At 48.4% G+C, this 24,481-nt stretch overlaps 1 protein-coding gene across 1 annotated transcript; it reads left to right on the top strand.

The window, feature by feature from the left end:
• Positions 1–1,020: 1,020 nt before the first annotated feature.
• Positions 1,021–23,696, top strand: KLHDC4 (kelch domain containing 4). The gene is made up of 12 exons (XM_009866650.1): positions 1,021–1,026; positions 1,103–1,194; positions 2,181–2,259; positions 3,204–3,302; positions 5,842–5,978; positions 11,856–11,948; positions 12,844–13,003; positions 19,540–19,621; positions 20,995–21,203; positions 22,461–22,863; positions 23,159–23,275; positions 23,521–23,696. Exons 1-12 carry the CDS (start codon positions 1,021–1,023, stop codon positions 23,694–23,696), a joined length of 1,653 nt encoding a protein of 550 aa, XP_009864952.1.
• Positions 23,697–24,481: the final 785 nt, after the last annotated feature.

The raw sequence follows: 24,481 nt of genomic DNA, 5'->3' as shown, positions 1-24,481 counted from the left end.
AGGCTTTCGAGATCATTGTGCCTCTCGTCAAACTTGTAAGGTTGGCGTTAGGGCGGTTCTGCTGAAAAATCGGGGCCATCGGCACCCAGAGCGAAAAAAGGGTGAGGGTTGGGATCAGAACTGCTGCCAGGACGGCCCTTGGGTGTCGCGGCGAGCTGGCTGCGGCGTGTGACAGCGGGTGCGAAAGGAGGACAAGAAAATGCGGTTTAAGGGCGCTTCTTGCCTTCCATCTCCCCCGTCGTTTTCTTTCGCAAACAAAACGTTCAGTTTATCTCGCTCCTAGGGTCGTGTGCTTGTATTCAGGCCTCAAAACGGCTGCCTTCCCCGGGTGTTACCAGCAGGAGGCAAAACTTAAGACACGGAAAGTGCCAGCGTACGTGTATGGTGGCTACAGGAGAGCTGATGCCGTGCTGCAGAGGCAAAACCCCCAGATTTTTAAAATTTCTGCTTTGAGCACGCTGTGGTGATGCGGCTGGTGCGGGAGACAGGTTGACTGCAGGGAGGTGGCGAGCGATGGGGGCACCATGGATGAGGAACTCCCTCTCGCTGCAGTCCTGCTTCTGCCCTTGCAACTCCACGTGTCTTCAGTTCCAGAGACTGATTTCATTTTTAATGGACAGAAGTTGGAAGCGAGTAAAAATACGTGCAGGTTTCTATCCTGTTAAAGTATGAACTGGGAATCAAGTAGACGTTCCAGTTCCGTTTAAGCATTTTTCTATTGCAGTCAGCAAAGAGGACTGGCTGGATTGTGACATATAGAATCATAAATTGTAGTTGCATATCACTTTGTTAGGGCTTAAGTGACTTGCTGTAAGGTGGTGTTTCTGCTGCAGGAATAGCAGATGTGCAGTAAATGCTCTTTGTGTGCTGTCCTTTTAGTACCCTTCTGAGCAACTTGTTAGTGTTTTAGGGGGAACTAATCTTTAAAGGACGTGTGGAAGTACTCAGCATCCATTTCTTGTAGTTGAATGAAAGGAACCTAAGCAGGTGATTTATTCTTTTTTTGAAAAAAGGGAAATCATGAGGGTGAGTGCTCGTTTCACACAGTGTGCAGGTGGCTCTGTGCATGTCAAGGAACTCATGTCTGGCTTTTTATTTTCAGGAGGATCTTGAAGCCCTGATAGCAGAATTTCAGACTTTAGATGCGAAAAAGACCCAAGTAATCGAGTCATCCTGCCCACCCCCCTCACCCAGGTAAGAGATTATTTGAGGCTTTGGCTATCACTTACATAGCAGTTGATGGTGCTTTTAATGAAATTTATTCATGTAAAGGTATTTTTCCAGGAGTGGAAGGCATAGCTGATATCTTGAGTTACAAAATATCTGGTATCCTGAATCTCTTGTTAAAGAAGGGACCAAAAGCTTTTTATTTTTTGGCCTTAAAATACACTTTTTAGTCATCTCATGAGCACAAAGGAGGCAAAGCAGGGTTAGATTACAGGACTTTGTAGAAAAATAAAAGTTAAGAGGAAGTTTTGGGTTTGGACTGGAAAGCTGGAAGGACTCAGGAGGCAAAAGGATGTGTCATGAGATACAAGACACTTTATCAGGTGTAGGCTTGAGGTCCACGTACTTTTGGGTTCTGTATTTGTGTTTCCTTTGGCTTGTTAAATTTCTCTGTGATACCTGTTTTCCTCTCCGTGTTGTGGGACAGGTCAGTTAATCCCAGGGGTGTTAGGGTGGTCAGTTAGTTCCTCCGTGGGAGCGGTAGTAGGATCTGTCCCGCCTGGTGCAAAACACTTTGGTGGTACGTAGTTGAGCAGTGCCCGGTGGGGACTGTGGAATAATGACGCAGATAAGTTGATACGAGACGGCCCAGTTCTACCCATAGTTATGTGCCCTCATAAAACTAATTTTTGTTCTTGACGTTCCAGCATTAAAATTCAAGAGCTCACGTCAAAAGGCATGTTAAATGACAGTGTAACGCGTGCTCCTAAAATAGGAGAAGATTTCAGACAGTGTCAAATTAATCTTGTTGAAAGTTTTTAGGAAGTTAAATTCTTTGAGAAGTTTTTTAGCCCTGGGGTGAATATCGCAGCCTAGTTATTTGGCAGATGATGGAGAGACTTGTGTGACTAGAGGGTAGAGGCACTGGTGCTGGCTGAGTTAAAGGCTGCAAGCTTCTGCGTTTCACAAGACTTAAACATCTCTCGTTTTGGCCATCCCTCTTTCTTTTGCAGGCTGAACGGCTCCCTCTCTGCTCACCCTGAGAGAGATGAGTTGATCCTTTTTGGAGGTGAATATTTCAATGGCCAAAAAGTAATGTATACTTCCATTTTCTTTCTTCTTTATTCTACCCTCTCCCTGCCTTTTACTGTAATTTGCGTGAGTCTCATTTGAAGTGAAACTCAAGGCAGCAGTCATAAAATATGTATTTGTCCCTGATTGAGAGCAAAATAGCCTTTTAATTCTGCCGTGATACTGTCTCATGCCTGAACAGTTGGCAGGAAGGAGACATGCTAGAACCCATTAAGGAGTTGGAGTGATTGTCTTGGCATCAATATTTCAGGGCTTCATAATTTCTCCAGACTTACTTATAGCCGTATCTGCCCCTCATTTTGGTAACTATCAAAGAACCTCTATCTTCCACCTTTCAAAACAGGATACTGCTGTAGCTCTGCTGCTGGCAGGGCGTTGCCTGCCTTGGAGATGGGTGCAGTAGCGAACGCTTGCAGGTGAGCACTCTTGTTATGAATTTCTGCAAGTTGCAAGCGTTTATTTTGCTCCTGGAGACAAACTGGTCTTAAAGACCCTGCGAAGTTGTACAGACTGTAGCTTGAAAACTCAAGCCTGCCAATGGTATCTGGCTGTCTTAGCACCACCCAGTGTGATGTGCTAAACTAATTCTGCCCGCTTCACTACCTCTGGAGCTGAGCAGCAGTTTGCACAACTTTAACCTTCACATCTGCCTTGAGCTCCAGCTTCTTAAGTCCTCCTATCTCACAGACTTCACCAGGGGTTTGGGAAAGAACGATCCAGTCCAGTAGATCCCTCTGAAAAAGTTACTGACTCCCGGTCTCATGGAGGAGGTTGTTGTCCTCCTTCCCTGCCTGATGAGGCAGGTGAGCTGTTGCTTTGCAAAACTGGTGCTGTGCTTCTCCCCCTGGCTCACAGATAAAGCTCAGGGGTGCCTGTGGTTGGAGAGACTGGGCCTGTCCGAAGGAGAGCTGTGGTGATGTGCATTTTCTCTTCCTCTCCAACAGACGTACCTGTATAACGACCTGTATGTTTACAACATCCGGAAGAACAGCTGGGCTAAAGTAGAGATCCCGAACCCACCACCAAGGCGATGTGCTCACCAGGTACGGTGCCGGCTGCCAGAGCTGCGGTTGGAATTGTTCTCACGCTGCGCTGAAGGTGGATGGGAGTTGGCTTTTTTTTATTTTTCCTTCCCCTGAGGGTTACTGTCGGGTATCTCTGCTCATGTGTCACAGCTGGACTTTGGCAAATGTCCCAACGGTACCGCACTACGGGCCGCTAACACTGACTCTGTGTGTCGTGCCTTTGGGTTGTAATTTAAATTTTTGTTTTCCTTTGGCAAATGGGCTGTTTTTCTTTTGTCTGTAAAAGCAATAGATGAAGTTGTCTAAATTTTCTCTGGGATGTCATGAAACTCCCTTAGAATTTAGCTCTCTGGTACCTGTGTTACTGGCTGGTTGCGATAAAGAAGGATTTGGGTTTGTTTACTTTGTGTGAACACCACGTTAGAAACGGGACCAAAGACTTGTATTTTTTGCAGGTCTTTGGCCCTCGCCAGCTCTCTGATAGATTATCTTACCTGTTGCAGCAAGTGGCTGGGTGACCCATACGTTTCAAAAGCTGCCATATGGGATACCAGTGTTATTTTCCTCCCCGTGACCAAAGCTCTTTTGAGCTTCCTGGTAAGCTCCAGTACCCTGGTTAGGTTCCTATACCCTTGGTACGCTATCCCTGAGTGCCAGTGGTGCTCTGAGCTGTGTGTCCTTTCTCGAATTGAAATGTTCTGACTTGATTTTTGAGCTCCCTTGTGGTGCTTAAAACAGAACTCGGTTCCAGAGGCCAAACGCTACGAGGAAATCTTAAATCTAGACTCTCGTTTCCCTGGGTGAGGAGGATGGAGGTTGCTTTGTGGGTGTGGAGTTGAGAGGGATTTGTTGGGGTGTTGGTAGCCAGCAGATGGCTGTCGAGCAGCTGAATCTGAACCAGGCGGGCAGGCTGCGCGTCAGGGAGCTGCAGCTGGATTAGAACAGAAATAAAACGAGAAAGCGATCTGATGCGGCCTGCTTCAACAAGAAGTTTGCCGTCCGATAATTAATTAGAGGCACCTTTTCGGTTCAGCCTCATTAGCAGAGTGGTTTGTTGTCTTCCTCGTGGCTTTATTTTTTAACACTTGCTCTGTGTTAGCTTGGAGGTAAAACAGGAGTGTGTCTGTGCGTTTGCGTGCGCATGTTTTGAGTCTTATTTGTCATCTCTGCACTCTGACACACGGTCTTTTTGAGCTACGCTGGCTTCATTACATCAGCTCAAGTGAGAATAGCTCTGGATGGGTGTTGTCAGTTGTTTGAGGAAAAGATTTGAGCGCATAAAGATTTTGAGGCAGCTCTTCAAAAGGTCGCGCACAAGTATGAGCAGGCTGTTGTGTGTACCTGCTCCTTCAGCTTTTAAGCACTAAATACCCATGAAAATCAGACATGTTTAGGTAACTTCATGTTCCTGCAAATCCTGCTTGCGAACACACCCCATATTTTCTCATGTGTTTAGTCGTTGCGTGTGTAGGCTGGTTTATGTCAGGGCATGGTCATGTGTCTGATGCTAAAAATCTTCATTGCTGTTAGCTGGGAAAGATAGGCAGGTGGTGAAGCCCTTCTGAAAAGAGATAATTACCCCAGTGTTTATCTGTGATGGGTACCCTGGGGGGAAAAAAAAAAAGTATAGAAGAATTTTTTTATCCTGTAAAAAACCCCAAGAGATCTTGGTCAAGGAAAAAATTTGTGAAGTCACGTAGTTTCCTTTTTGGGATTTCTTCCTTCTTCCTTAGTCCTTATGCAGATATTTTAATGAAGTCAAGTCCTGCTCTTCTCTCTCTGCTTTTAACTGTCAGATTGCATCGCAGTGGGGCACAAAACCAAAACCATTTGATAGTCTCCTCTCTGCTACTTGCCCTAATCAAAGCACTAACAGTCTTCTCTTGTCCAAATGCTGCATATTCAGTGCTTGGGGTATGTTTGTTTTCAGAGGGAGTGGTGATGCTTCCCAGGTCTTTGAAAGTGTCAGGTTTGGACTTGTGCTACGGCTTGGCTTCTTCACCGTTCATTGCTTTATAATCTACAAGAACTGTGAAGGGCAGTTGTGCACTATTAATGACTTTTTCCGAAAGACTTTTCCTTGTGTTACTCTGCCTGCCCAGTGCTGGGATGTTAGGAAGTGCCCCTGTTCCTCCCATAGCTCTGAGTTCCTGAGCCCCAGGATGGGCGAAACGTTGCTGAGCCTTAGGTGTGGAGAGGTTTCCTTTTGGGGAATGGAGAGGTTTGACCAGCTGTTGTTAAACTCAATCCCAAAGTGCTTCCCAGGGAACTTGGAATTTGTATAACTGGGATTCAGGATCCTAGGAGATGGGAAGAGCCCAGCTCCTTGGCCAACTTTCCTTTGCTGTAGGGCAGGTGAGCTAGACAGTGAGTAATTTGCATTTAAAATTCACCTTCCTCCAGCCCCGGAGAGCTGTTGTCATGAAGTGAGGCAGTGGCAGCTGCTGCTGCTTGTCCGTTCTCTGGTGTTTGGAGGCAGCTGCACATTGACTGATGTTCTCTTGTCTCTGGTTTCTCAACCCCTGTCTGATCCAGTTCTTCCTTCTTCTCCTGGCAGGCAGCAGTGGTGCCCACAGCTGGCGGGCAGCTGTGGATATTTGGCGGGGAGTTTGCATCTCCCAACGGGGAGCAGTTCTATCATTACAAGGATCTCTGGGTCCTGCATTTGGCTACCAAGACCTGGGAGCAGATCAAGTAAGTAACGGGCTGTCTTGTCTAGACCATGCTTTTGCCAAGGCAGATTGGACCGGATGATCCTTGAGGTCCTTTCCAGCCTGATATTCTCTGATTCTGTGGTGTTTTCTGAAGCCAGTGATGTTGATCTCCTGAGGAACTGTGCCAGCATGGTCTCAGTTTGATTCCTGCTATAGCGCTGTGATTTCCCAGCTGCCTGCTCTCTCCTTTGAGGACAGAGGTGCCCATCCTGGAAATGGTGGAGAGGGCGGCCTCGGAGAGGTGGAGATGAGAGACGTGTTCCAAGGCTGAAGAGGTCAAAGCTGATCTATTTAATTTGTGGTGTTTGGAGCATGAGTGTGCTTGGGTGTTACTTAACTGAAGGAAAGTGTATCGTGAACAGCACTCGGTCCTCCCAACCATGTGCAGACATCCAAAACAGTATTTGTTGCTCCATTTGCCTGCACTGCTCCTGACTGGACTGTACAAGACCAGTACGAGGATCTTTCAGTTTTACCGTTGCTTGAGAAGACAGCTTGTGCCTGTTCACAGAACCAGCTTCACTCCTGATAGCTGGTGTTTGCTGCCTCAAGATTCCTTGGGATAAACAAGCCAATAATTCAGACCTGTCAAAGTAAAGAGGTGCCAAAAGCCCTGGTAGTTTTTGACAGGAATGACAGTGTGTAGGCCAGATCCACAAAAGATAATTAAAGTCGTCTGCTTAGGTTCCCTTAACCTCTGGCTTCTTGGTTTTGCAGTTCATTTCTGTTTGCGTGAGAGAAGAGATCGAGTGGGTCATCCAGTGGACTGAGAGCCAGGTGGTGTGGCTTTGGCTCCGACTTTGATAGATGTTCTCTTGGACTTTGGGATTGTTTTGACTGTGGGATTTGTTGGCGCACAGCTTTAGGTGGGCTAGAACTCTCGTGCAGGTCACCTTTGAGGTGGCACTGGGGAAAGCAGCAGGTTTGGAACACTTGCTCATCTACTATTTGACCTGTTAAGCTCCTGGTTATGAGCTCTGTGTCCCTCTTTCAGGTGGGAAACCCTAAATCTGCTTTGACTGATCACTTTCCAGGTGCCCGTTGTCTGTCTGTCTCTTCTTGGGTGGTAACTGAGAGGAGGGTTTAGGACTGAGCTGTGCAGAGGTGGGTACCTGGACGCTGCCTTGGCACAAGCCTGAGGCCACACAGTGAGTCATCGCCCCTCGCCGCCTTTTTCCCCCACCTCCCTGCAAAATGGTAGCATTCATACTTCCTGACGAGAGGGAAATTTGGAGGTTTAATTTTTCAGATGCTAATGTACTGAAGTGAGTCTGGTCTGGAAGGTGCAGGGGAGCATATAGAGGCAAAGTGCAAAAATCCCAAGGAATCCAAACCAAGCTGGGTCAGGAGGAGGCTTCACAGGATGCCAGCAGCCAACTGTTCTGCAGGAATTCAGGGATCATCTCTTCTGAGTGGCTCTGGGAGGCTGAGGGAAGATTCTTTGAGTCGTAAGCAACTGGTTCCCGTCCGCCAGGGTCGTTCTTGACTCCAGACCCGGGCAGTGTTAATCTAATAACAGCTGTAATTTGCTGCGTTATGGGAAGCCACGTTTGCCGTAGTGAGCGTTACTTGTCTTTGTGAAGCGAGGGTGAGAGAAACCCTCCAAAATTATGGAGGGCTCTTTAAGAGGTGCGAGGATTAAAAAGACCTGTCACTGTGCAGGCTGATCTGCCTATTGTTGTTAGGCAGAAGCTGACGTAGGGACTGTGACTGTACCCCTCCCAGCTCCCCCAAAATAACTTCTGAATCCATTGCTCAATCTCAGCCAAATAAAGGGGATGAACTCAAACGCGTTCCGTCCTCGACCGTTTCGTGTAAGCAGACGGTGGGGAGGAGGTGGTGCTCGCTGAGAGAAGGGGTTGACATTTCAACCAAACTCTTGGTTGAAAAAAACTCCTCACCGGAGAGCAGTGTTAATACCCAGCTGCAGGGAGAGCGAGGGCAGGAGACTGGTTTTTGTGAGCTGTCGGAGAATCTGGATGAGGCTTCATTTGCTCCACCACTGATGGCACAAGCCGTTCTCTTGTGAGTTTGCAGATGCATCGCTGGAGAGCTCATTTAGGGTTTTCCGCTCCCAAAACAAATGCTGTGGTACCTGACCTGCCTGCAGAGAGGAAACGAGGTGGTTGTGAGGCTCTGCTTGTCCCACATCTTATCCCAGGTGGGTTCCGAGTGTAAATGAGACTGCCTGGAGCTGAGCGTGAAGTTGGGAGTTGCAGGATGCCCCCAGCGGTCCCAGGCCCCACGTGGACTCAAACCACAGCGAGAGGTTTTGTTGTGATGGGTTAAATGACGGAGGGAGCCCGACTGGGAAGGCGAGCTCCTGGTCCCCCCTAGGGAGCAGGTTGTGGGTACCGTGCTCTGCACGCTCCCCAGACCTGCCCTCCGTCACCCGGCCTCGGTTGTCCCATGGCGCCTTGGTGGCCATTCTACAGCAAGAGGATGCATTTGGAGACATTGATACTTTGTTGTTTCTCAGTAGATAAAAGATTAGATGTTTTCTAATTGAGCCGAATAAATTATATTGGTGACAGTGCCCTGGGAAGGTGATCTTCTCTCTCTCCCTGCCCCATGCAGGATCTGCTCCATTCGCGCTTCCTCATGTGTTTGGGGCAGTCAGTCTTTCAGCCTTGCTGGAATTTTGACGACACTTGTGCCCTGGTCCCAGCGTTTGAATAAAACAAAGTGCATCTCCTCCCCATGCTTGGGCAGAGCTCCAGGAGCTGCATTAATGAGGCATCTGGCAGAGGGGGCTGGGAGGGGATGTCTTTGTTTTAATGCTAACCTGACTGAGTGTGAAAATCAAGTTTCTGCTGCCTCTTTGCTTTTCCGTAGGGCATCCTGATTACAGTCTGCCTGGAAGGGGAAGAGGAAAGGGCAGAGATGATTGTTGACTCGTACAAGGGATTTTTTTTTTGCTTTAAAACTATAATCATAACACGTGCAGCATTTGACTTCCTTGAGCATTTTGCTCTTCTTGCCAGGGAACCCCCTTGCTGCTGTGTTTTTCTCGGCATAGGTTTCTCTCGTCTGTCTGAAGTCAAGCATTTGCTTATTTTGGATTGCTGGTATCGAGTAAACTCAGTTGGATTTGGAAGACCTCATTTTAGTGCAAATAAAAGAATAACATAATTATTCATGAAGAAATGTGTGGACGAGAGAAACAAAGTTTCTCTTTCTCTTCCACGAGGGAAGAATTACATGTGCCCTCTTTCAAGTCGATTCCAACGCATTGATGTGTGTGGATTGAGTAGCTGAGATGACTCTTCTGTGATCTGAACTTGCGATTCTAGGAAATCGTTATTGCAGCCCCACAGCTTAGATTTCAATTACATTGTCCTTCCTGGCCTGCAGTTCGTGCCACAGACCGTCTTGGTGCCGTTAAGAGGTTTGACTGTAAAACACTTCTGAAGAGAAAACCTTCAATAACTCATCCTTGTGAATAACATCCCTGTGCTGTGTCTGCAGAGGCTGCAGGGGAAGTGGATCTCCATTATCTCCTAGCACAGAGCACAGTGGTGCCCGCCTGCTTGACAGAGTTAAAAAATCACTATATTTAGCTGTATTTACTTGCATTTTGCATGATTCAGACAACAAATCCCAGCCTGTTAGAAGACTTGCCAGCAACCGACTTCGACTCGTTGGAACCACCTTATCATGTGTGATGCACAAGGTTGCCTCAATGCATGAACTTGTTGTTACTCTGCTTTAGAGCTAAGCAATATTTTAACCTAATTGCCTCCTTCTTTCCTAGAAAGAACATTCCTACTCAGCTCTGTGTGGCCCAGTGCACTCCCTCCAAGAGCGATGGGGAGCAGCGCGCTTCGGGGGTGTGCTTGGGAACTGACAGATCCCTCCTCTCTGTAGTTCTTCGTCTTGCTTTTGAGCCTGTGTAGCTCCCTTCCCTTTAATACTGGCATGTTAACGATACTTCCCATAACGGTTTGGCGAGATGCGCTGCTATAAATATTTCAGGGTAGCATTTCACAAGCATATGTTTAATGCTGTTTACAGAGAGAACTGGAGCAGGGGCTGCGGTGCAGGCTGCCTTTTGGCTTAAATTTGTTTCTGACTGATGGTTCATCTTCCTCATGTGCTGTCTGTCAGCAGTAAGGTCAGGTCCTGGAACACAAGGGAGCAAGGTACGTTGATGCTTAAAGAAAGGAAGGGTATTTTGGTGTACTGTCGGGTAGACTGAAGGATAAAATTGCCCTTTTATGGGATGTTCTGTGCATCATCACTGTAATTATTATGGAAAAGTTCTGAGATTCATCTGAGTGTCTTCTGGTCGGAGGAGTGAATGAGAAAGTAACTCGCTCTGCCTGCAGCCACTATGCACATATAAGTCTTTAATTCTTGAATCTGGGGGCTGAATTGAGGTCTGTTATGTTACTATAAGTCCCAGAGTAACTCCACAAGCAAAAGCAAATTCCTTTTGGAGCAATTCTGATCAAACTCACGCTGTACGTGTGTGGAGCCGGTCCTTATCCAGACTTCTAATCTATTTTTACGAAAAAAGCCTGGAGAATTTACAGCTCCCTCCCACATGTCTGCTTTCTGGTGTCAACCCTATGAAGCGGAGCATTAATCATAAAGTCTGTGAAACCATTTCCAAAGTGCTTATTTTGGACCATGAGCACTGATACAGGTGGAAAGGAGACAATTTGCATTTGGCAAACAAGTCTTGGAGCTTGCAGCAGGTGCCTTCTGGAGTGGCAGCGTTTTTCTCTCTCCGCAGAAATCCATCCCTGCACTTTGCAGCCACCTGCTGCCAGCTGAAGTGTAGCCCTAGGGTTGTGGGTTTAGGTTCTGCCGTTGTTTTTGAGGGTGAGCAGGTTTCTCATTTATTTAGGCTCCCATTCTGTAACCGTTTTGCGCCCGTTAACGCTGCCGATTTGAGAAATCCTGCCGAGGTCAGCCGTGCCAGCTGCGTGTGCTTCGGGAGACTCCGTGACGCGAGTGGGAATGCGATAGATGAGTCCATGGGGGCAGAGAAACGCGCAAAGCCAAACCCTGTTCTCTCTGCCGTTTGGCCTGAAGTTGCTTTTCTTTTGAGAGTTTTTGCAGTCCTCTTTTTTCTCTCTTGTATGATGATCAGTCTGTGGGTGAACATGAGGGAAGGTGAGTCTTCTGCGCCTCTCAGGGTTAACATTACCAGCTGCTTGGCTTTGCGTGAAGCTTTTGGATGTGACAGATGGGACGTTGTTGCTTGTTCCTGGAAGTGGAAGTGGCACGTTTAACTGAAAGGTCAGGAAGGCTTGAAAGAGCGGCGCGGTGATGCGTGGCTGCTTTGTAACGTGTAGGATAATAACGATGACTCGTTTCACCGCGTTGCCTTTGTGCTTGAGGAAATCTTAAGTATTGTTTCCAAAGTCTTCTCACTAGCTGGATGTTGTATCCTGACTGCAGGCAGGTGAGTGAAAACAGCGTAGGTACTTGGTTTGCTAAGTGAGGATGTCAGAGCTGGGCTCTGACTCTTGCCGTGGTACTTGGAGACAACATCTGGCTGGAGTGCCTTTCTTGCAGTTAACTGCTGCTCGTGAAACTCTGCTGACAAATTAGCTCCTGAATCATAGCAGAAAAGACTTGAAGACTTTGAGTGTTGCTGGAGACTAGGTGGCTTACCACTAGGAATAAAATCGTTACTGCAAAATGCCTGTGTGGCAAATACCAAGAGGTAGAGGAAGATCACGCTGTTGTGGAGAGAAGCGTACGTATGTATTAAAGTAACAAAGTTCCCCGTCGTTTCCCATTCCAGAAGCTGAACTTGGCCAGCCCAGCTGCTTCAATAAAAATGGACTCCTACACTAACAGGAAAGAGAATTTTGCTGATAAGTGGAATTTCTTTGCCTTTCAGGTCATCGGGAGGTCCCTCGGGACGAAGCGGGCATCGAATGATTGCTTGCAAAAGGCAGCTGATCGTCTTCGGAGGTTTCCATGAGAGCGCAAGGTGGGTTGCTGCAGGATGGCTGATGGTATTGAATCCTTCATCAAAAAGACTTCACCAGTAACGGAAAAACGGGATTTAATGGAAGGATTATCCCCTGCACTACTATTATTGAACTAGACTTTTATGTTAGAAGGACAAGTGGTCTTGATTTAACGTCTTCAAGAGTTTGTGGCACTGTTGTACCACTTAGCTAATCACTGAAGTAGCTACTCGTCCTTGTAGCTAAAGTTCAATACGTCACTTTTGGCCTCTGAATTTTGTCAAAGAGCCTTGTCTTCCTAGAAACATCTTCTCCAGTAGGCTCTCACACGTGCATGAGGTCACAGCTGCGCTGTCGTGGGGACTCTGAAGGGAGCTGAGCTGCGTATTGTCTCGCAGACAGTAAGCAGCATAACTACGGGCCTTGGGAGCACAGCACGAGTTGCAAAGCTCACCCTGGCCTTGGATGTGGCCTTGGGAGTTTAACCCGTGCAGAGCATTTTCCACTAGCAGTATGTGAGCTGGCTAGTAGAAAGAGAACAGGACCAATGTATTTTTTTCCTAGCCCCCTAGACAGACATAGCTCTTACCGGTTTTGGTCTTTCGTGTTGTGGTTTAAGTTACATTGGACTGTGCTAACTGGAAAAAGTTGATAAAACTTCTTGTAGTAAGGAGTGAGACAGGTAAAAAGGCACGTGGAGAGGTATTGATTAAACTTATCTCTGTCAAATGCGAATTTTTGCAATGAAATAGTAACCTTCACCTGAAGAAAATCTTTTGTACATTGCTACAGCTAGAAGGAAAAGAGCCAGAAATACAAGGAGTTGAGTAGAGGTGTTGCATCTCTTCAGAGGTTCCTGATGTGATATTTTATCATTGAAAAAAAACGTGGGATGTCTCAATTTGCTCTCCCTAGAGATTACATCTATTACAACGATGTGTATGCTTTCAACCTGGACTCCTTCACCTGGAGCAAGCTGACTCCATCAGGGATCGGACCTGCTCCGAGATCCGGGTGTCAAATGGCTGCCACTCCTGAGGGCAGCGTAATCATCTATGGAGGCTACTCCAAACAGGTAGGAGGGATTTTGTGGTAAGCCAGCAGTCTGCTTCTTGGATTCTAAATTGCAGAGTTGATGGGAAAACTTCAGGGGCTAAAGAGAAAACTAAAATGGAGTCAACTCACATTGCCTAAGTGGGGCCAATATGATGGTCTTGACGTGTGTTGACTGTGGAGCAACGAGCTTGGGGGATCAAAACTGAGATCCCAGTGCTGCAGCTTCCCTGTGCTCAGCTTCACAAGCCTTGTCTCCGGTGCGAGATGTGGTAAACTCATCGTGTAACTGCCTGCTGCTCTGACTGACGATGTTTCTGCCTGTCAGGCAGCTGCCAGATGTCCAGAAAATGTCAGTAACGAGGGTACGCGTTAGCCTGTGGTTCTGTCAGCTTGCAGTGAATGTGCGGTTGTGCCCTTGGATTGTTCGTACCCAGGATGGTTCAGGCTGCTGGCAACCAGTGCTGCTACCAAAGGAGGCTTCTTGTCTTCCGACTGTGCCTTCACACAGTTGTGTGTAGTTGAGGACCTTATCCTGGTTGAAAGGAATTTTGTGTTTTCCCTGCCAATCTAAGTCAGTAGAAGGAGATTACATCACAGAGGTAGGTAAGAAGCAACTGGGAGAAATGACTTTTTTTGGCAGCAATGCTGGCTACTGCCAGCTTAAAGCATTCTCAGGTAGTACTCATCGATGTTCCGGCACTTACAGCAGCTGCCAGGAGACTTGTCTTTTCTGGCCTCAGTGAAAGGGTTAAGGGAGCAGCACTAGTTAGCAAACTCAATAAGCCAAAGAAGAGTTTTGATGAGCACCAGGCTTCCTCTGCTCTGCTTCTTGCTTTGTTAATTGTGGTAATTTATACTAGATAGCCCTTTAGACCATATGTCCTCATTGACCAAGTATCCCTGTCTCCATGCTGCGCGGGAGGAAGTAAATATTTCATTGAGCAAAAGGCTCCTGCAAAAGCTTTTAATGTTGCGAATGCAGACAGAAGACCCGGATCCTGCTGCTCCTGTCTCAGTGGAAAGGCATCGCTTCCAGCAGCGCGTTGCTGGGGGAGGAGGACGCCTTGTTCTTCTGATGTGAATAAATGAACAAAGAAGAAAAGCAGGGAAAGGGGAAAGAAGATAGTCTGTCTATATATTTAGAAGCATTTGTGCCTCCTCACGGCCTGCGCTTAGGGCTCTATCTCGTCAGATGTGCATTTGATTAAATAGCAGTAACAATACAGAGGCATTTTCTACCCAAAAGGGCTTTGTCCTCTTCCGTTCTCTGTCCTGTTGCCTCATTCTTGAGGGTGGGAAGGAAGCATGAGCCTGCATGCTATGCTAGATGTGGATCTCCCGTGGCTACTGAAAGCAGCAGGGTTTCAAGTGCACGCTGAGCCTCACGGAAATATAAAAGTCGATGTGTGGTTGAAGTTGGTTCTTTTCCACTTTACGAAGGTGGGCTCTGTTGCACTGCTCTGAGTTGTTTTGCGCTAGTAGAAATGAAGTAGAAGCTATGTGGGAATGCAAAGCTGCCTTCAACCTTTATGCAGGGCGCTGAGCAAGTATTAGAGGTGGGTGCAGTTTCTCTCCACCTTGGAGAACAGCTGTTGGATTAAAACAACCTCCTGTTAGGAATCTGCTTCCTTTGTATCAGAGAGAGCAAAGTCTGCTTCTCTCTGTGCCCTTCCGAACAGAGACTTTGCTTGTGTGTTCTGTAGCACAAGTGAACTTCCAGGCAGGAGTGGTGCGGCTGAGCTGCAAACTGTCCAAAGCACTGGACAGGATTTCCTCTGGACTCTCTCAAGATGCGAAGGCAACAAACCTTTAGCACACTCCTGAAAATTTAATTCGGCAAGGTTTAGCCCCTCGAGGAGAAGCACTACTTAATTAACATGTGGCTATTTAAGTCTCATTGTATCTTTGCTTACAGGAGATTGTGGAGCCGAGTCTCTCTGGGTTTACTTCGAAGGGAAGAAAGCGTGTTTGGCTTGCGTAGCCCCTCCAGAGTCATAGGCTGGAGTACTCTTGGGAGAAGTAAGAGGTAGATGGTGGAGGAAGCAATGCTTAATTGGAACTGAGCAGGCACAGGAGAAGACCTATTCCTTGTCTCTAATTAGAGAGCCAGATGGAGTGCTGTGAAGATGTTTTTTGGCCTATGAAGACATGTTTGCACATGAAACCAGGCAAGTGTCGAAGCAAAGGGCCATTCAGCCAGTAGAGACTTCGGTTGTAATAAGAGACAGGGCTCAGTTGCACGCGAGCTGTAAAAAAGGTGCAGGTTTGTGTGGAAGCCTCCTGAGGCTGGAGTCGCTACCGAATGTGTGCGCAGTGTTGGTTTGGAGAGAAGAGGGAAGGGAAATCGTAATAGCTCCTCTGTTTTAGCGCCAACACGATAGGCCCGTCACGTTGCTGGACGAGAGTTGTGGCGAGGCAAGGCTGCTTCTCCTGTGATGGGCAGTTCTGATACGTTCTGTCCTGTGGTCCCCTGAGCCCTTCCAAATCTGCTTTGAGGTACTGTACCAAAATAGCTGTGAGATGTGGTGTCATGCGTGTTGCCTAGGGCAAAAAGAAATGTAAGCCTGGGAGATTCATGGTCATGGGTGGAATTGTAGGCATCTTTGTCCCCAGCTGGCTCCTGGGGCTCTGTAAAGCCGGTGGAATACTTACCAGCTTGCAGCCAGGGATGTTCCCCCGACCGAGTGGTCGATCTGCCCGTCCTCAAGTCTTGCCAGCAGGCCTCAGGAGCTGGGAAGGCAGAAGCAGAGAAGCTTAGTCTCTGCTTTGATTTTCTGGGCTGTAATGCAGAATGGAGCGGGGAAGGCCAGTTTTCAGTAATGTCTGTCAGTCCAGGCTGTGTTGCTGAATTCACTTCAGCGCGACCTGAATAAGAAAGTCTCTTTCCTGACTGGGGAAATAGAGGCAGGAAGGGTGAAGTGACTCTTCTGAGGCACTCCAGTACTTGTGTAGAGTCAGGACAAGAACCTTGGAACCCAGACATGCCTGTGCCTGTGCCTGTCCCAGCCACTGGATTTTGCTCACTGGGCTGCAGATGGTGAAAAAGCAGCTTTACAACCTGGGATGCAAGTAGCTTGAGACGTTGGTGCACATTTTGGCAAGACTGTGACTGATATTTTAAAATGCACAGTGTCCCTGTGTTCATCTATTTCATCTTCAGCCTAGGAATGATAAAGGCAACTTCTACGATCCCTTGCCAAAGGGGGATGTTGTGAGCGTTGTCAGCTCCGCCCGAAACGTACCTCACAATCCCGCAAGGAGCTCAGACTTGTTCTCCTGCTGATCTTAAAGATGTCCTCGCCCGTTTCTCGTGCTGGGGATGGGGCTTGCTGCAGCGAGCTGCGTTTTTGGCTGTGTAAAGCAGTGAGACCTTTCTATTGCTAGGCAACGTGAGCGCGCTGTGCCTCACTGGCACGGCGAATGCAGCCGGGAGGGAGGCGTTGGAGCCCAGTGCTGCTCTACCTTGCAGGTGCAAGCAGCCTGCAAGCCATGGGAGGGCTGGCGTGACACGCGTGTGAGGCTTTTCGGATGCCAAAGGAGACTAGCGCCTGTGGGGTTTTGTTGTTTCTGAGGCGGTTTTTTATAGCGGCAAGCTTTGCAACGCTGAGTTGGATTCTGCTGGGAGATTGCTTGTGGCAGGGCTGAAGTGTTTGCCTGAATTGCAAGGTCTGCCGGGACTGATTCTCTCTGTAGTTCTGCCTGTTAAGGGCTTCTGCTAATTGGATGTATTTTATCAGTGTTGAGCTCTTTTGTCAGATGTGTTTAACATGTTATACATGGAGAATCCTGATTCCTCAGGAACAGCTCTCGGTGCCTCAGTTTCCTTGCTCTTTGAAGGGGGATAAGCAGGTGTCTTGCTCCCTGTCAGCAGAGCTGGGTTTGATTTTAGCTAATGCCTGTAAAGCTCTTGCAACTTGCTCCCGTACCTGTATGCGCAGACAATAGGCTGTGGATATCCAAGCCAACTTTGTGCTTGAGAGCAAACACCTGGAACTTCAAGGCAAGAAGGACTGGGAGGAGAAGAGAAGCCTCTTGTGACTGACGGAGCGATTTGCACAGGGCAGGCGGATGCCCTGGGATTCATCTCTCCAGGAACAGTGTGCTGCAACCTGGTGCAGTGTCTGCTTTGGAGCCAGCGCGAGTTGGGGAGAACAGGCATCTCTTTGACAACAAATAACTAACTCCCACTCCACCTCACTGGGGTTTTCTCAGCCCGAGAAGCTTTGTCATGTTGCGTACGCGGCGTGTTTACTACAGGGAGCCATGTGGTTTTCGGGAGGAAAATAATGCGGTTATTCTACGCAGCTTATGTGATAGTGAAGCCAGCTGCTCTTTCAGGGTTTTTTCCCCCTCCTTTTGTGCAGACAGTGCACATCTTGCCGTGCTTCTGCATGCTTCAAGCCTGTGTGTCCCCTGCATGTGTGGAGGTGGGCTCTGCCTGACACTTAAGAACAAACTGCCACCTTCCCTGGCAGCAAAGAGGAAATAACCACCGTTATCGGCAGCAGACAGGCACTTCACAGTCACTTAGGTGCGCTTCAGTGCTACAAGGTGTGAAGGCTCCTGCCGGCTGTCTCTCCTCTGCCAATCCATCCCTGACAGCTCTTTGCTCAGGTGAGGCTTCAGCGGCGTCCTGGGTTTGGTTAAGGTGAGGGGCAGACTTGAAAGGGTGCTGCATCTCAGCTGCCTGCAGTTGGGTGGTGTCTTCTGCTGCTCTAGATCTGTGTGAGAGAGGCAGCAGAGTGGGATGTTGCCAAAGGATGGCACTTGCTCGGCGCTGACTCACAGCCCTTTGAACCCAAGAGCTGCTGCTGTAGATGCCACGAGACGTGCACCACCTGGCTCTGAACTGGCGTACTCAGTACTTAACAGCACCTTTCCTAGAAGGCATTTCTTTCCCTTCCTGCCCTGACAGCTCGCTCTCAAGGGTCTGTTTCAAGTGGGCAGCTCCCAGCCCCTCCGTGCACATCTCCCAGCACCAGAGCTCCTCTAGCTGGGCCTCAGAACCACTCACCGACGCAAAATACTTGTCTCGCTTGTTTTCCGAGTGCCAGAGAACCGGCAGTGGCTGGAAGAGTCATCACTCTATAACCTCTTATACAGGAAACAGGACAGTTGCTGGTGTTTGTTCCTGCAGGCTTCCTGTCTCTTGTGTGCTCTGTTGCTCGAGGGCAGGAGGTGGAACAGTGCAGTTGCTGACTTCGTTGGAGTGGTTGCGCAGAAGAGGATCTCTCCAGTGTAGACATCCTGGCTCGAAGAGTCTGTGCCTTCTGGTTCACTAATGCGCATGGTTAGGTGCACGTGGCGAGCAAAAAGACCTGTGAGCCACAGCTCCAAACGATCAGATTTCCCAGGACAACCCTGCAGACAGACCCTGGTCCTTAAGTTAACCGAAGCTTCCTTTTTTGCTGCACTGCGAGCAAAGTTCTCCTGTTTCCTCCGGCACTTCATTACCAGCCTTCCCCAGGGCTTCTCGGCATCATCCAAGTTTCAGCATTGTTGTGTAACGCCTCGAACACACTTTTCCTCTCTTCTGCCTTTCTAAGAACAGAATACCACTGCTGTGAATTGGATACCAGGCTCTGCAGCGACAAACAAACCCTGCCAAGTGCAGGGCAGAGCTGGCTGCAGAGGTGCAGCAGGAACGGGACGGCGCCATGCTGTTGCGATATAGGGTGCACCCAAGCCCCAACCCTGAGGACTGGCCCCAACCCTCCCTGCACCCTGGGAGCAGTTACACTGCCTAGCGATGCCGTTGCCCCCTAGGAGGAGGGGAATTGCAAGGAAATAGGAGCTCTGCATGAAGGATGGGTGGATAATGATCGTATTGAAAGGCCTCCTGCAGTGGTGTTGTGTAGTGCTGCTTTCAAATGCTGCATGTTGCTGTTGAGCACTGGAGTACAGGGGCTTACAGTGAGAAGAGCAAGAGAAAATTGCATTTAAAATGATGCGTTTTCTTGCTTCCACTGAGGCTTGATTCTGCGCTTGCTGGTGTCTCACTGTTGCCTTTAGTAGGGTGGACGTGGGACTTCTCTTTCTATTCAGGAGGAAAAACCCTGTTGGGCAAGGCTCTGTGAGGCCATTAATTCTAAAAAAGGCAGTTGCAGTAGGGCTGTGGTCTCCTTTTGCCTTGGTGCTGCCCACCCCTCCTTCCACAAAACCCTTGGGTTTAATCCCTTGTGACAATTCATTTCTTAAACTGGATCTGTGTCTTTGTATGACCCTGCATCCCAGGATCTGTGTTGCGGCCTGGAGAATCATGTCTGGCTGTTGCAGGCAGAAATCCGTCGTGGCTCACTTCGGACACTCGCCCTGGTTTGAAAGCTGTGGTTTTGTGAGCTGAGTGATGCTCCAGAGCTGCAGCATCACACCCTGGGGAGCTTTCCCTTGCCCAGCCACAGTTTTTGCATTTTCAGCACAGGAATATACAGATCCTCGCTGTGGTTAGGCTGGTCCGTGGCGTGGGTGACTTTCTGGGCCTTGGAAAGTTGGACCTCCCGTGTTTTGGGACCACTGAAACTCTTTCACTGAGCATCCCTGTCTTTCTCTTCACAGAGAGTTAAGAAAGATGTTGACAGAGGCACGCTGCATACAGATATGTTCCTGCGGAGGGCTGAAGGTGCAGGGAAGGAGGAAGGTAAGCTGCTGCTGTGCTCCAAGTGGTGCTGTGGGACTGGGAATGCAAATCCTCTCTCTTCCGTTGAATAACAGACCAAAAGACCCCGTGCCTAGTACAAAATCTACAGCCTGAAAAGATGAAGCTGCGTCTGCTTTGCTAAGCAACGGTTTCTGGTTCCCCAGAGTCATGGTTCTGGGCTCCAGGTGACTTGATTTCTGAGCTGAGGTAAATGGTAGCTCAGACACAGCGAAACGCTGCAAGGATCAGAGCTGGCTGAGAAACTGGCAGAGCTCTGGCAGGAAGTTGGGATACGCGTCTTGTCAGAGAATTACCTTGAGCTCACATCATCATCTATGTTGACACTTCCCAGTTGTTCCTGGAATAGTCTTGAGATGGAGCGGAGGGTCTCCAGGCGTAACTGTGTGAGCAGCTCTGCCCTGCACAGACAGCTGCAGGAAAAACTACATTAAAAGATACTTTCTGGCTTTTTTGGTTTGTGTGTGGGAGGGAATTAAAACAACACTTTGAAATTCCTGTTCTCTGGGGCATTTTGATAGCTGCTCCTCTGTTTCGCAACAGAAAGTCTTTTGGATTTCAGAATTCTTCACACTGGGAATTCCTGTTTTGACAAATTCACTTTGGTAGTGGTGTCTCCTGGACTCATAAGAGAAGACTGGGGTGTGATCTCATTACCCACAAGAGTGGGTGTTGGTTGTTTTCTCTGAATGTCCCCAGAAACAGGAATTCCACCGGTTTCCTTTAGGAGAAGAGTGTATTTCGTCCTTGGCTTAGGGAATGGGACAATCTTCTTACAGCTGAATTTCTAAAATGTTAAAATTGTGATTGATTTCTTTAAACCTGACCATCCTAAAGTGGGATCTAGGGGGAATGGATGGTCACATATATTGCTGGATTCCACACCCTGCTCGCATTCTACCCTATTTATAGTTTATCACGGTGAAATTGTGGTTCCTTTGGAAACACGACACCCTAGCCTCGGTGCACATGCTTCTCCCAGCCTGCATTTTAGGGATTTCCTTGAAATCCAGAGCAGAAAGGATTGGACCCAAAGGAGAGTGTTTAGAGCACAAGCCTTGTTTAAACTGCACCCTCCTGTAAAGGTGTGTACATCTTTTAGAGGCTCTTTGCCCCAGAAAGCACACCCTGAAGGTAGCTCTGTGTTTTCTGTTACTGAAGACCCGGTGGCTTTCTATGGGTGGAGAGAACGTGTGCGTGTTTGAAGTGGAAACACAAGTGGCTCCGATGAGTGGTGGTGTGGAAGGCGCACCCTGCGCTTCTGAGAATGTCCAGAGTGGGTCATCGAGTTGCTTGCTGGAGTAACATGGGAAAATGATCCTTTGTCAACACTTACATTTTGCTTTTATCCACAGACAAGTGGGCGTGGAGTCGACTCAACCCATCCGGAGTGAAACCCACCCCCAGGTCTGGCTTCTCCGTGGCAGTTGGTCCCAATAACCGCTCCCTTCTGTTTGGAGGCGTGCATGATGAAGAAGAGGAAGAGAGCATCGAAGGGGACTTCTTCAATGATATTTATTTCTACGACATCGTGAAAAACCGCTGGTTTCCTGGACAGCTAAAGGTTTAATTTTAAAAATAACACAGATATATTCAGTTTATTCTCCTTGATCATCTGACACATGTCCTTTTGGGCCATTTTTTGGCCTTCTACAGTTTTCTTGCAGTGTGGAGCGAGCCTCTGTTCCTAATAACTGAGGGTGCTCCAGAAGCTGAGCCACCAGGTGTGGGTGCTGTTTTGATCTGGTTGTGTAGAAAGGGAGAGGCTGTAGAAATGAAGCTGATGATGTTCAACTCTAGCAGGTTTTTTGCTACCAGACCGACTGAATTCCTGGACTTTTTACCCCTTTCCTTCCCTGCCACATAGCTACTGTGCTCTCCGTTCCCCGCTTCTGCAGCGTGATGCAGGCTCTCGCCCTTTCTGGGGCGAGAGAAAGCCTGTGTGGCTTTTTGTGGAGTGATTCAAGAGGTAATCCCCCTCCTCGGAGTGGAGAGTCGGGCTGCGTATGTGCCTTGTTCTGTAATGCAAAATGAAACGAAGCAGCGTGAAAACATAGCGATGGAGTTTTCCTGGAGGCAGCTCCAGATCGGATACGTAAGCCTGGCATGAGATTGTTGGGTAAAAGCTGCTGTGAAAAGAGCTTGTGTAGCGTTAAGGATGAAAAAACGTCGAGCTCCTAGGAGAGATGAAATATTAACCTTGGCTCATAAAAACTTCAGAAATGTGGCCCTCAGCTCAGATCTTTGATTTTGTTTGAACCACTCTCGGGGGGCAAGTGAGGTGCGAATGACCTGGTTGAACTTAGTTCTTTCCATCCCCACTGCTTCTGGCTTTGTTCTCAAAAAGTCAATCCCCCAATAACGGGAAACATGCACTCAGATTTTTCCTTCTGCCTTCCTAGCTGACTGTTCTTCGAAGACCTAGAGTGCTTCCTGGTAATGCACTGTCATTTAGCACCCAGCGGGTGTTTTGTTTTCACAAAACGGGGGGTATTTTCTCTTGCTCCTGTCACAGACTAGTGGCCTCCTGCAGGATGGCGAGCAAAAGGGCTGTTCAACCTCTCTTCAGCACATGCTGCCATTCATAGAGGAAGCAATTCCATGCCGTGGCTTCTCCAGGAGTTTCCTTGCTCCTTGTTTTATGGCTGGTAGAAGTTTGCGATGAGTGGGAGGTTCCACCTATCACTCGAGACTTAAAATCGTAGTGAAAAAATCATGGAATTCTCCCCCCTCCCTCCCAGTAGCATCCATAGTATTTGGATTAACTGCCATACATGCAATTCACAGACAATCTCCTTCTGTTCCTTGTTCCTGTTAACAGGGACCAAAATCAGAGAAGAGGAAGCGAAGACGTGGCAGACAAGCTGAGACAGAGGGTGCTGGAGGCGAGGAGATGGAGGAGCCACCTCTACAAGGCCCGGTGGAGATAGTCAAAGAGGTGGTGGCAGAAGACGGGACCATCATGACAATCAAGCAGGTGATCTCTGGACCTGGAGAAGAGAAGTCTGAATCCGAGGAGGAGGAGGAGGAGGAAGATGGAGCCTTGAGCCAGCAAGTGGAGCCGTGCCCACGTTCGAATGCCATGCTGGCAGTGAAGCACGGGGTTCTCTACGTATACGGGGGAATGTTTGAGGTGGGCGATCGCCAGTTCACCCTCAGTGACCTCTACAGCATCGAGCTCCACAAGATGGAAGAATGGAAGGTGCTAGTGGAGATGGATCCAAGTAAGCTCTGATGACGGCATCTCTCTCTCTGCTTTTAGTGTAGTGATGCTCTACTAGGAAGAAAGCCCCACAAATATGGAGCTTGCTCAAGACGTGGAGATGGGCCTTTGAGCAGTGTTTTTTTCCTGGACGTGAAAAAGCTCAGGAGGATGTGATACGCTGTATCTTACGGTCACTCAGGGCTCTTAAGGAGCAGCTCTGTCTGACCTTGGCCTCGCATTCTCCACAATGGTTCTGGGTGTAGGAGTGGGTAACAGCTCGTTATTTCTCTCTTCTGTTTTCTTTCCTATTAAAGAAGCGCAAGAATGGCTGGAGGAGTCGGAGTCGGATGAAGAGGAGGATGATGTAGAAGGTGCAGAGGGAGGGGAGGAGGAAGAGGAGAGCTCAGAAGAGGAGAGTGAAGATGAGGGAGGTAATGATTAAGATGAATGATGTCTTCATAGTAATATAAAGTGGGGTTTGGTTCTACTGTTGGCCTGGAGGGGCTCGCTGGGACACTGCTTTTGCAGCAGAAGTGAAATTTCATTGGTTACTGGTAGTTTTTAGACTCTTACATCTAAACACATTAGCTGAAGAACACCAGCTTGACAGGCAGAAGAGCAGATTGACTTCATTAGCTGTAGACGACCTCTCTTTCTCTCTTTTGTTGCGTACTAGGAGAGGAGCAGCACCCGCCCGTGCAGCCCGCTGAGAAGCACGCGGACTACCTGGCCAGGACGGAGCAGTACTGGGTTAAACTAGCCCGCAGCAACATGGGCCCAGATGCCAAGGAGAAGAAGGTGGTCAAAGTGGCACACGCCATGGTGAAGGCTTTCTACGAAGATTCAGTCTAGATGTTGCTGAGGCTGTTCCATGGGGGAAGAGATACGCTGGGAGCAGTGGTTCATCCTGCTCAACTCAGGCTTGTCGATGTATCTGGCATCCTGGCACTCCAGCTTTTTCCTCCTCTGCGAGTGCCTCTGGGCTCACCAGGCCCAGCAGGACCGCTTGGTGAATGCTCTGAAATGCACTCTTTTTCCTCTGGAGGCTGTGGGAGGGTCTTGAGCAGCAGGATCGCTGTCCAAGCGCTTGTTCTGCCCAGGCTGGTATGTGTGATACTGTTAAATTTTTGTTCAAAAGTCTTGAGTCTGTCAAGACAAACTGCACATCACAACGGTTCACTGGTCCCAAATTCCCTACCTGGTCTGAGGCCGGATCGTGTCTCCAAGGGTTTCTACAATAAACTTATTTGGTTACATCATCTTGGTTTTCTCAGTTAATCTCATTGTAGCTTTTCTCCTTTTTCTTCCTGCTGTGTGTCACTGTTCCTGCTGTGAAATGAGCAAGTAGGTGGTCGTAAAATGCACCAGCAACGCCAAGGTGTGGCTGCACTGCCCGCAGAAACCTGGGAAGCCTTTCACACCTTTTCTGTATGAGAGCCGCTGCAGCCCCTTGGGCCTATAGCAGTAGGAATCTCTTCCTTTTTTAACATTATAGTGGGTTTTGCCTTTGCTTGTGGAATCTCCTGGTTTAGTTTCCTACAGGTTGGCCAAGAAAGGAGTTGTCCTATAAGTGAATTCTTTATGACCAGTGAAATTCCCTTGCCTGGTGGCATGCTGAGGAAGGGAGGGAGTGGGCT

The sequence above is a fragment of the Apaloderma vittatum genome, unplaced genomic scaffold, assembly GCF_000703405.1.
Source record: "Apaloderma vittatum isolate BGI_N311 unplaced genomic scaffold, ASM70340v1 scaffold12673, whole genome shotgun sequence".
Classification (NCBI taxonomy): Eukaryota; Metazoa; Chordata; class Aves; order Trogoniformes; family Trogonidae; genus Apaloderma; species Apaloderma vittatum.
Note: the sequence above shows the minus strand (reverse complement) of the source record. Positions and strands in the feature narration are given on the sequence as shown.

Excerpts from the sequence above, each read along its gene's own strand:
- KLHDC4 (XM_009866650.1), top strand. Across the intron at positions 3,303-5,841 it reads CAAGGCGATGTGCTCACCAG|GCAGCAGTGGTGCCCACAGC; the intron begins GTACGGTGCCGG and ends TTCTCCTGGCAG. Across the intron at positions 21,204-22,460 it reads GGTTTCCTGGACAGCTAAAG|GGACCAAAATCAGAGAAGAG; the intron begins GTTTAATTTTAA and ends TCCTGTTAACAG.